Source organism: Hydractinia symbiolongicarpus, chromosome 13 (genome assembly GCF_029227915.1).
Source record: "Hydractinia symbiolongicarpus strain clone_291-10 chromosome 13, HSymV2.1, whole genome shotgun sequence".
Lineage (NCBI taxonomy): Eukaryota > Metazoa > Cnidaria > Hydrozoa > Anthoathecata > Hydractiniidae > Hydractinia > Hydractinia symbiolongicarpus.
Window position 1 is genome coordinate 16509562 of NC_079887.1, and position 11547 is coordinate 16521108.

The following is an 11547-nucleotide window of genomic DNA, read 5'->3' on the forward strand; positions in this document are numbered from 1 at the left end:
TTATGCAATAGGTGAAAGTTACTGTATTTGGGGTTATTTTTACGACTTAATCAGGTCTAGGAAAATACTAGACCTGATTAAGCAAATAACTTAAAAAAATGTCTGCGAAAATAGCCAACGCAGTTAATTTTCTTTTGCATCAATAGTATTTCCTAAAAGAACGTAAAAAACATGGTTCGCAACGTTCCAAACAGTCGAACGCTGTATTGAGATATCTAGGCTGTCCTATCAAGAGGAAAGGGTGGTCCTCCGTGCTCTTTATCCAGAAACGTAATGCACGCGATGGGACTACTTTCGCCACAATATAAAGGCCGCTCTCATTGAGACGTTGTTAAGCCTAGTGTTTATTTATCGTCTTAGGCTTACGTTGAAACAGTCTTAGGCTAAGGCGAATATAAAAAAATTCTGATCTTAAGCCGTATGTCAAAGATAATCGTCGAAAAGTTTACGACAAAATATCAATTTTTTTCGATATTTTTCTTAAGCCAAGAGTTTGAATGAAACAAAACGTTTGAATAGACGCACATAATAATAATATAGCCGATTTATTTCAAGCATATACATAAATTACATGGTTCTTCATCTTAAAATGCGTAAGTATATATATGAAATAGCGTTGAGTAAAAAATCCTTGAAACACAAAGAACGAAAATCAAACATTGATAAAATACATAGGAAGATGATAAAACTTTCCAAAAGCTTTTCACAGGTTCCACTTAAAAAAACACATTACTGGTGGACTGATCTGGTGAATGAAAAACAAAGTGATTGTTGTGAATCCATAGATGCTAAAAATCTAAGCGTTAAAACCAATCTTGTTTTGTTCTCATGAGAAAACCCTGTCATAAGCTAAATATTTTATATCAATCTTAACGCTTAACACACTGTTTTAAGGGTAAGACAGAAAATTCGAATTTTGTGATTCACACTAGCGTAAGCCTAAAACTGTCTTAAGGCTAAAGATCGTCTTAACGTAAGCCTTAAGACGTTAGTGAGAACCAGCATTTGTAGCGTTTTGTTTCTTCTGGCCGTAGCGCATGTACATACAGTCGACGCTCGATATCTCGAGCTCTCAGGGGACCGACGAAAAAGTTCGTAGTCGAGATATCCAGCGTCGAAGGCCTTTAAGGTTCGAGATAGCGAAATAGCCATACTTGTTTACGAGAGTTTACGTTCTTGATTAGATCATTTAGCCGCAAACGAGGAACAGAAAAAAGACAATATAAATACATACTATTGTATGTATTTGTTACTAAAAGAAAAGGCAGTGTAACATTTTAAATTTCTGTGTTTTAAAGAGAATTAGTGTTTTTGGGCACTTTATACTTTTCTGCGATAGCTTTATTTGTCGACCCTGTCAGCAATTCTTTTAAAGCATTGCATTTCTGAGCCAATGTTTTTACCACACGCTCCATCTGAGTAGCCATTTTTTGAAATGAGAAGGATTTCAAAAATCCCAAATTGTAATCATTCGAAAGTCTCTTATGTGTGTCAATTAAAATTTTTATAAAATCAAATGCTTTTGTTCGAAAAATAAGGGAAAAGATTGAGTTAACGTAAAAAATAGTTCGACGAAGCAAAAGTTCGAGATAACGAAGTAAGAGATATAGAATGTAATTTTGCCTACAAGAGATTGCAATGACTAAAGAGACTGGAAAAACGTTCGAGATAACAGGTATTCGAGATACCGTAAATGATCGAATAAACGCCGGGGGAGTTTATTCAAAAATTTACTTTTTAGGGGAGTGGGGGGTGGGGGCGTTTGATCGACAGGGGCGTTTAATCAACAGTGGCGTTTATTGCTAAAAAATAGGGTAAAAGGGAGGCGTTTAATTGACAGGGGCGTTTAATTGGCCGAGGGCATTTATTCGATGATTTACGGCATTGTGCGTCGACTGTAATTGATAATAAGCATAATAAGTGCCCACATTTAAGCGTTTGGGAGCTGTGACAATGGAAAGCAACCTTAAAGAAAGCATTGTTAGGTTGTGGTACTTAGTACTGTGATACTTTCAAGGATGCTGATCACGACTTCAAATGTTACCAAAGCCGGAAACCCGCAGTTTTCTTAAATTTTGACATAATATGTAGGCTCGTAGAATGATCCACTTGGCGTAAAGTAGCTTTAAAATGCTTAATTTGAAATCTAACTTTACTTCTTCTGGTTTTACACCGTTTTAAATCTGATTCTGAACTTCTTCTGAACAATCCTTTCAATACACAATCAGTTGTATTGGCGATCACGAATATGTTGATGCCTTAACAGTTGAGAGTTCGTATGCTGATTATACGGAAGCAGTAACAAAACGTTGTGACGAAGCTCGAGTGAAACTTTTTTAACAAGGCAAGTTTGCAGAAGAATTACTACCATCGACGATTAATGCGCTACAAGATATGCAAAGCGTGCAAACTATCAGGCTTATTTGGAAAGGTGCCTACTTCACTAAAGTTGGTTTAGATTTGATGACTACTATTGTGTTATAGATATGCTAAAGAAATTAATGAGTTGAGAATGCGACAGTGGATGAAAAAAAATGCAAATGTTTGAAAAGCGTACTCATGCAGAAATTTATGTAAATGCATGAAAAGCAAGATGCCAAAGGTGATAATTGAAAAACAAGGGAAGAAGATTGCGATGATGATGTTGATGCCAACTTTATTGATGAATCGGACATTGACGCTAACAATGTTCTTTTAACATAATATCGATAACACACGATACGCTTTCTCCGATAGCTCAATTTACTTAAGCTACATGCTGATGTGTTTTTGTTTCTAGTCGATATGCATGAAAATACTATCAACTACAAGAAAATTAGGATAAAGGAACACCCGAGGTTTAAATATTTAACACGAGATTTAAAGTTCTCGATACGACTCGATAATCAAGTGTTTACCTAGTTTTTCCTATATGTTTTGTTAAGTATTGTTTTATACGTCCTCTGTGTATTATGTAGTTGTTGAAAATTATATTTAAAAAACTTGTAAGATAATTGTATCAATTTATGTTGATAATGTCTTGTAGTAACAAGACGAAATATCCGTTAAAACGAAATAAAAAAGATGTCATCATCAATCAAACTTCTCGTACTTATTTTTATTGTGAAGTCATATGCCCGAATTAATATATATACATACCTTTATCAAAAGATTTAGGGTACAAAACTTTTTTAAAAGCTCTTAAGACGTATTGACCCACTGCCTATGTGTTGATTTATTGCCGCCCCATAAGGGGCGGCTCTTAGTCCGCCAGGCGTGAATAAAAAGATTTTTTTGCTGAGCGAAATCTTGCGTTTCGTGCTGTGCTACTTGATTTCGTGTAAACAAACTAATTAAGTAGTACAGCTTCGAAGTATCACAAACTTTAAAATAAACGAATAGAACCTAAGAAAAATTTAATTGTGAAGCTGTACTTAAAAGCCAGGTTTGGGCAATCAAACTCATGGCGGCGACCATAGAAAGGTTTGAGTGAGTATCACTGTGTAACTGACACTGATGCGATGATGACAGTGATCTGGAAGAATCTTTTAATGATTGCGATCAGAGGAGGTAAACATCACACTTTTATAAGAGTTTATTAAGGAGAAAACACGTTTTTTCGTGATAACTTTTCTTGCCGCATTGTGTTTGTAATGAAAAGTACACATAAGTTGTATCTTATTATTATTAACGTTTCCTGAAAATTTGAAAGAAATTGATACGACGGAAGTTAAAAAACTGGAGAAAACACGCTTTCGTCTCTAACAAATGACAAACTCTCATAAAAACACGATTTTTACCTCCTTTATTCCGATATTGTAAAACGATGGAGAGCCGTAGGAACGCATGTACAATTGAATTATCGTAAAGGTGTATTGACATTCGCCTAAACTTCAGAATATGTACACAAAACAATTTAATAAAATATAAACTGCAACACAGTTATGCATTTACTCACTGAGTCCACTTGGAAATTCTCATTCTTTGTGTGTAGCTAGAAGTGCGTATTTGCGTTTGCAGCCTTTATATGATAACCAAGATTTTTCTGCACAAATTCTACAGTTGCTCCTGGCGTTCTACACGAAACCACCCACCCACCATGACAAATGTCCATTTAGCTTTGCAGCAACAAAGGTTTATGAGCTCGTTCACAGAAAGTAATGTAGCTAGCATGCTCAAAGGAAAAGGAGGCGGAGAGGTAGTCGAAAAGCGTATCAAAGTGTGCAAGGGAAGGGGGGTCTTTGAAGGGCTTACATATCTATATACGCTTTAAAAAATTAGTGCGGTTTTTTAGGTATCTTTTCTGTAAAAAGTGCGTGGTTATTTCAACTTTAACACCTTAGACCTGCCACAGTTACCAATTGTTCTTTTTTCAAGTAACGTGTTATAATTAATAGTCTTAAAGTTGATTTTTCGGGGAGGGGTGATCTGTAACTCGGGAAAGGGGTAAGTCGAAAGCAAAGCATACAATGGAGTATAAGATTGACGATTTATAGTATGAACGCATTATTGAATAGACCCATTATATAGTTGTTGACAAATGATTTTTGTCTGTTTTACCCGCATGTGACTGGTTAATCCTTAAACTATAACTTCTTTTTTGGATTGCTTGATGAATTATATATTTTTTAGAGACAAAAAAGGACAAATTTAATGAAGATCCTAACTGGAAACATAAAGGGCGTATACTTCTAAATTAAAGATTAAAGAAAAAGTCCTTCTGATACGTTACAACCAGTAAACCACAAGGTTTCTCGGCTTAAAGTTGCAGAAAAGCTTGCCACAATTAACATGAACTGATGCATATTTCTTTAGATTTTGTTTTTGCAGATTTTATAGATTATGCCTTTAAATTTTTTAACCTATAAATTTGATTTAAAAATATTAAAGCAGCAGGTCTACTATTATGGTAACCGTTGGCCTGATTTTTTTTGTTGCATGATATATACTTTTACATTTTTTATGCGTGTGTCTGAACAAAGTGTTTTTTTGTCCTAAAATCTTATTTTTTGATTGGAATTTTTTAATTTCTTTTTTAAATAAATATTTATAAAGTTTTATTTTAAATGCTTCACAGACTGCATTTTAAACGTTTTGAAAGTATCAATTGTGCACGTAAAACAGTATAAATATAATCCTATTTATAGTGAGGTAGAATGTAGCATGAAATTCAGCCGTATATCACTGTATATAATACTGTGCAAAATAATTCTTTAAAAAATTTAACTAGAAATATTTTGCTATTCTTTCCGGATCCTAATAGTTATAAGCTGTTTGCTGCTCTTGAAAAAGTCCACTAGAAATAAAATCGAATGTTGATGTAACTTCCAGATTTAAACGTAGCATGCGGAGGTAGAATGTGCACACGTGATCAGATAAAACGCACTGCGTATCCTTTCATTGTGCACTTCGCGTGTTGGTGCAACCTCGACCCCAGGGTTTATAAAAAGACAACCAGCCCTGGGGTCAAGGTTGGTGTTGGGGCTAATCATCGGTTTGGAAAATAAGGGGTGCATATTTATCATCTTTAAAAGAACAACTGTCGATCAGGGTAAACAAGGGCGGCAAGTAGTTGCAACTACATACTAGTATAGCTATAAGTTGTATACTCTGTTTTTCATAAAGTCCTTTCTCCTTATTCACAAGAAGCTAGTTTACCTATTTGTTACCGCTTGGCCATAAGTTGCAATTGTATTCACAAAATCCTACCGCCCTATTTCAAAATGCCTAAATTCTGAAACTCGAAAAGCATAGCCAATACAATTTTTATTATTATGCTAGTTTCATTGGGCCAACCTAAAATAACCACAAATTAATAGTTTTCTTTTTTCCAGAGTTGTTGCACTTTAGATTCTCACGAAATGGTGCTGAGAAAGCACAAGCATGACTAATGGCTGCCATTGTTTGATTTTTTAGCCATTTGGATTTTCGCTGATTATTTAATGCTCTCAGTTACACACTGTTTGATTTCTGATAATAATTTTTTCTTTTGGTCTAAGTGATAGCTTTTATCTTTTTCGTGCCAACTTCAATTAAATCATCGTCTTCATAGTTGTCCTCGTTAATTTTTCCAAAGTAGTTATATTGATATAATTGTTCGAATGATGATTCTTATTTTCTCAAAAGTACCAATTTATTGCATGAAAATTTAAGTGGTGGGATTTTCTAGTCCACCAGCTAGTATTAGTGACGAACGGAATTTAGTAGATCTCACTGTCTCGTTGAACCGCCCTGTGTTTTAATGAAATAATACACATGCCTAGATAATTTTCCAGGAATGTGTCCAAATATTTTCCATTCTCCAAATTATTTCATCTTGGCACGAATAGTGAAGGCGTATTCTCCATCTCGAGCTTTGTTCCAGGAAGTCTCTATGAAAACGTGATAACCACAGGAAGCGTTCTTGACCCCAAAGGAGTGTGTACCTGCTACTGCCATTGCTGTTTTTTATTCTCGCATTTCAAGTTAAAGCATTACTCCATTAAATTTTTGATAAACTTCAAATATAAACATTTGAAGCATTTATGATTCTATTTCATTTTTCAGATTTGATTTCAGATTTTGATTTAGTAAACATGAGATTGTCACGCAAAAAATATTGTCTTTCCATTCTTATGAGAAATCAGGCAACAAGAGATTTACGTTCATATCTTATAAGACGAAGTAATAAGAAGAAACAGACTAGTGAAAGCAACTGGTATGCATGTGTCGGCTGTAAATGCTGAACTGGAGAGCTAGGAAGAAAAAAGGAAGAAGGGTTCTTCCTACAATAAGGTTCGTGTAAGGGAGGGAGTACGGAAATATGCATACAATAATGGAACACAAGCTGTGCAGCTTGTTTCCAATTATTAATTGATGTATGTGAAAACGTGTATTGCGGGTAATTTGTTTAAAACGATTAATTGCATAATTAATCGTTTTAAACAAAAAACAATTAATAATTGGAAACGTAAGTTCGTTAACCAGAAAGGACATTTGCCAACATCAAATTTCAATAAACGTGGAAGATCTAATCTCGTAAAAGATGACTTGATGCGAAAAATAAAGGAATAATTATTGTGGCAAGGTTATAAGATGGTCATTTCTATCGGAAACGGGATCTTGAAAGCTAACAATCCAAACAGTCTGTCTAAACTTGCTGGTCACATCACTTTGATAGAAGATTGGGCTAGAGGTATCTTAAAATCAATGGTTGGGTCAAGCGGAAATGAACTACTTGGAGTGTTGAGCCTTTCCCGCAACTCCTTGCTGAAGAGACATTCACTTTTCACAAGACCATCGCAATTGCCAGCGATCAAATTATCAACCTCGATCAGGCACCCCTTTTTACGTGTCTCGGGAAATGTACCTTTACCTTAAAGGATTCCAAAAACATTCCAATGAAGGGTGTAGATGACAGTTAACAGCTACATTTGCTGTTAGTGCTACAGGAGAATTTTTGCCCATGCAACGAATTTACACAAGAAAAACCAAAAGATGTTCTGTAAAAGTTGAAATCGAAAACCACTGGTCAAATAAATTGAAGGCTACTGAGTATTTCGAGAAGGTAATATTTTCATGTTTCAATGAGATCAAAGAAAACATGGCGTCAATGATTATAATGGATACGTTCAAGGGGCAGGACAATCATTATAATGGGTACGTTCAAGGGGCAGGACAATGATGATTTGAGAGCACTTTGAGCTAAAAATAACTGTGAGGTTGTAATTCTACCACACAACCTAACAGCCGCTATATCTAAGCGTCAACAAATCTGCAAAAGCATACGTTTTCGAAGCATAACACTTGGATTGGAAATGAAATTTTAAAACAACCCAACAAAGGCATTACACCTTTTAATGTAAAGAAAACGTTACGTTATTATGTTTGGAAAGAAAACTCTGGTCTGTATTTTCTTCCTTGTTATCTTTCCCTTTGCTGTAATTATCAACGTTCATTGGTTAATATATGCCGTATATATTTTTTCGCACGACACAACCGTAGGAAGATTATGCAAGAAAAAAAGACTTATATAAACGAATCTACGCCACTTTTATTCCATGGCGACTTCTATTAAGCTATTTCTAAAACTCCGGTAAATTCAATTTAGGGGAGGTCTTTTAACAAAGAGCGCATTTAATGTAAAACCGCTGAGAAATGTCATGAGAAAAGTTGAGAGGTAACAAATCCACAATGACAATTTATTCACTATTCAGTACGTAATACTAAGCTACAGATATATTTTTAAAAATGCGTTCATTTTTGACCTTTCAGTGATTCAGGAGCAGTTAAATGTAGTTATCCTCTTTGGTGTCCAGCAAAGCAGTACCATTTACCGTAACATTTACTTCCATATGTGTTGCAGCATGTATGAATCTTTTTTCGCAATTTTTTGACAGCACCTTTGATGACCTTGCCATGCTTCTTAATAAATTTCCCTACTTTTTTGGCAGTTTTTCTTAACCATCCTCGGCGTCGGCGTCGGCGAGACGATCGTCGTCGACGTCGGCGTCCCCACCCAGGATCTTCCATTTCTTTATCTTCGGATAACATGTCAAAATCATCCTCGTCTTCATCGTGATTTAACAACTCAGCTAGCTCATCTATGAAAAACGTTTTTGCATAAGAGCGCACAGTAAAGTTTGATATAGTTAAGGAAGTATTAGATGTGAAAACGTTATGTTATAGGGACTTAAGATTTCTTTTTTAATTTTGGTAGTTTATAAAACCTAGGTGTGAGAGTAAAAAGAGTTAAAACAATGAATTCCAACCTTTACTCATTTTATTAAATATTCCTTTTTCGTCTTCCGTCAATTCTTCTTGGAATCGATCATCTTGAAGTGCATTGGATACCGATTCTGGATCCGAAAAGTCAACTCTAAATTCATCTTCTTCTTGTTCATACGCACCTAAATAAATGTAGTCAAACAATAAAAAACTAGCATATTTTCGTTCCATAACAACTTACTTGTGGACATTTTAAACTTTGAATTAACTTACTGCACACAACCAAACAAGTTACAAGCAAAAAAAACAACTTCATTTTGAAGAAAACCTTTTTTCGCTGTTTTTTATTGCTGTCTTTCTTCTTGTTGTTGCCTCTCCGTCTTCTGCAGAAAAAATAGGCCCTTTTATAGGGAATATTTTAATTCATTCTATTTTTAGATAATTACTGTTGTTTAAAAAATTGCAAAATAGATGACAGCGTAGGAAGTACACAAATATTTGCTTTCCAACACGGCTCGCTACACTTCTTTTTTTAGAGGGAACGAGTTATACCCTAGAAAATATTGAAACTTCTCAGAAGTACGTATTTTTTTATCTTCCATAAAGATATAGAATTTCCTTACGGCATAAGAGGCTATTATTTTGGAATAGAGCAACAAGGAAGTGAGTATCAAAGGAGGAGAACAATTTTTTTAGATGTTTTAAATTACTGATGTAACCATGCACTGTTTATGAAATGACAAGGAGTAATTCACAAATCAAAATGTGTACGCTGAACTTCAATCCAAATTTAGAGAGGAGGGAGGAAGGGAGGGAGGGAGGGAGGGAGGGAGGGAGGGAGGGAGGGAGGGAGGGAGGGAGGGAGGGAGGGATACTTACTGATAAATAGATAGATACGCCTGCAAGTTGGAAAGAAAGTTTGGATGAAATAAATTTAATGTCTAATAGCTTCCTTGATCACTATTAAATTCCGGTATTAAAAACATGATTCATTTGATAACGTAAAAAAATAGTTTTTTTGATGTGGTACCACATATCATCAAATAACGATATCGTAAGCATTTTATAATTTTAATATATCCGGAGAGTGGAACTGTAGGTACCTCTTTCATACAAAATATACCCTTAATGGTTATCAGATATACAAGAATTCATATGGAGTCGACAGCCATTTTTATTTCCAACAGAATAAGAAAGTTTACCGACTTTTACAGACCGTTTTTAACCAATGCATAGGGTCGTGATCCCCGATCAACTCTGCTAGCATAAAAAATAGGACTGCCTTCTTATGGCGTTGGCTAGCTGAGGAGGTACTGTGCTTGCATGACATGCTTAGTCAAAATGAAAACATCCTCTTCTCAGGACGCTTATTTATAACACTACTAATAAGAAACGAGGAGGAAATTCTGAGTAAAAAATCGTACTAAAAGAAGGGATTAACTTTCGCAATATTAATTCTGTAGGGAAATAGCACAGAGTGCAGAAATCACGTGATGTAGAGGGTCAAAAGAAGAACGTGGTAAGCTACCTAACTAAAATGTTGAAGTAATCACATAGACAGTTGGATGTAACGAAATTTTCAGTAGTTAGCTGAGTGTTTCTAATGTTAAATGTAGTTTGGTAACACCCTTGACTATATATCGCAAACCTGGGTGAAGGTTGAAAGTTTATTGACATATGCCAATGGGAAATATTCTGCGCGAAACAGTCTCGTGTACATGTGATACTTTTACAGTGCGTGTAATTTCACTTGAAGTTGATTTTGAAAATTTTAACTTTTAATTAAAATTTATTCCGCAAAATAAAAATTCTGGATGGCTTTTTTAGTTAGACAGCTTAAGCCTGTGTTATTTAAAGCTATTCTGGATCAAAACCAAAATAGAACCTTCTTCAGTAGATAAAAAGGCAGTTTTTAGTAATATTGAAATCAAGTAGAAGCATTTAGGGTCAGTAATGAGATGGGGGAGGGGATGCAGATGCGCTTTTAGCTCAGTACTTGTACGTTAATTATACTTTTTAGTTTTTAGGAGCAATTAAAATACATAGTTTTGATGGAAGAATTTCACAAGTTTATCTGATACTTCATAAAAAGCGTATTAAATCTTGATTGGTGTAATTTATTCATTGTAATGTGTCTTGGAAGACTTTAATCAGTGCACTGATGTTTATTTGAAGCAGCCATCATAGAATCAATGTCGTAATATTTGTATCATATGTTTAATGACTCCCCATCATATCTTAGCAACAATACACATAGTTTTCTTCTTTCGTAGCCGTATTTATCGTGCACGCTCGAGATTTCAGCAAATTTTGTTAATTGTAATTCACAGTTGTAAACGAATTTGACACATCTGTTGTTTTTGTTATTTCTCAGAATATTCAATTTGTAGTTCTATCACGAAAAAGTGATTGCGACGAAATTGTTACCTATCGTATTATCACCACTAACTCCATTCTGCTGAATTGAAATAACATAAGGCTTTCTTAATTATTATGGCGATTCATACTGGTTTCCTTTATTACCTTAAACTGGGATCAAACGAATCTAAAGCTAGGCGAAAACCGATCCAACATTTCATCCAACATTTTGGATAAAAATGTTAAATAAATGTTGGACGAATGTTGGATGAACTTATTCACTGTTTGGGCATGTCATCCAACAAGATACATCTTTATATAAATGTCCATTCATTCGTCTATTCTCATGCAAACAAAGATCGTCACTGTTATGATGCTATCGATATTTAGCCACTGTCATGATGCTACCGATATTGCTCTCATAGCTAGTCAACTCTGATGACGAAAAGCCTCACAAAGACAAAATACGTGATTGGATTAAAAGGAGGTATGGTCTAGGTGCGT

General features: G+C 34.9%; 1 protein-coding gene across 2 annotated transcripts; it reads right to left on the reverse strand.

The window, feature by feature from the left end:
- Positions 1-8004: 8004 nt before the first annotated feature.
- On the reverse strand, positions 8005-9077 carry LOC130624360 (uncharacterized). 2 transcript variants are annotated; one of them, XM_057439953.1, is made up of 3 exons: positions 8959-9051; positions 8730-8867; positions 8005-8561 (listed from the first exon to the last, which is right to left on the reverse strand). In XM_057439953.1, the coding sequence occupies exons 1-3, from the start codon at positions 8999-9001 to the stop codon at positions 8257-8259; spliced, it is 486 nt and encodes a 161-aa protein (XP_057295936.1). In that variant the 5' UTR covers positions 9002-9051; the 3' UTR covers positions 8005-8256. The 2 variants fall into 2 exon arrangements, with proteins under 2 accessions (XP_057295936.1, XP_057295935.1); XM_057439952.1 differs by having other exon boundaries at positions 8730-9077.
- Between the last annotated feature and the right edge of the window lie 2470 nt (positions 9078-11547).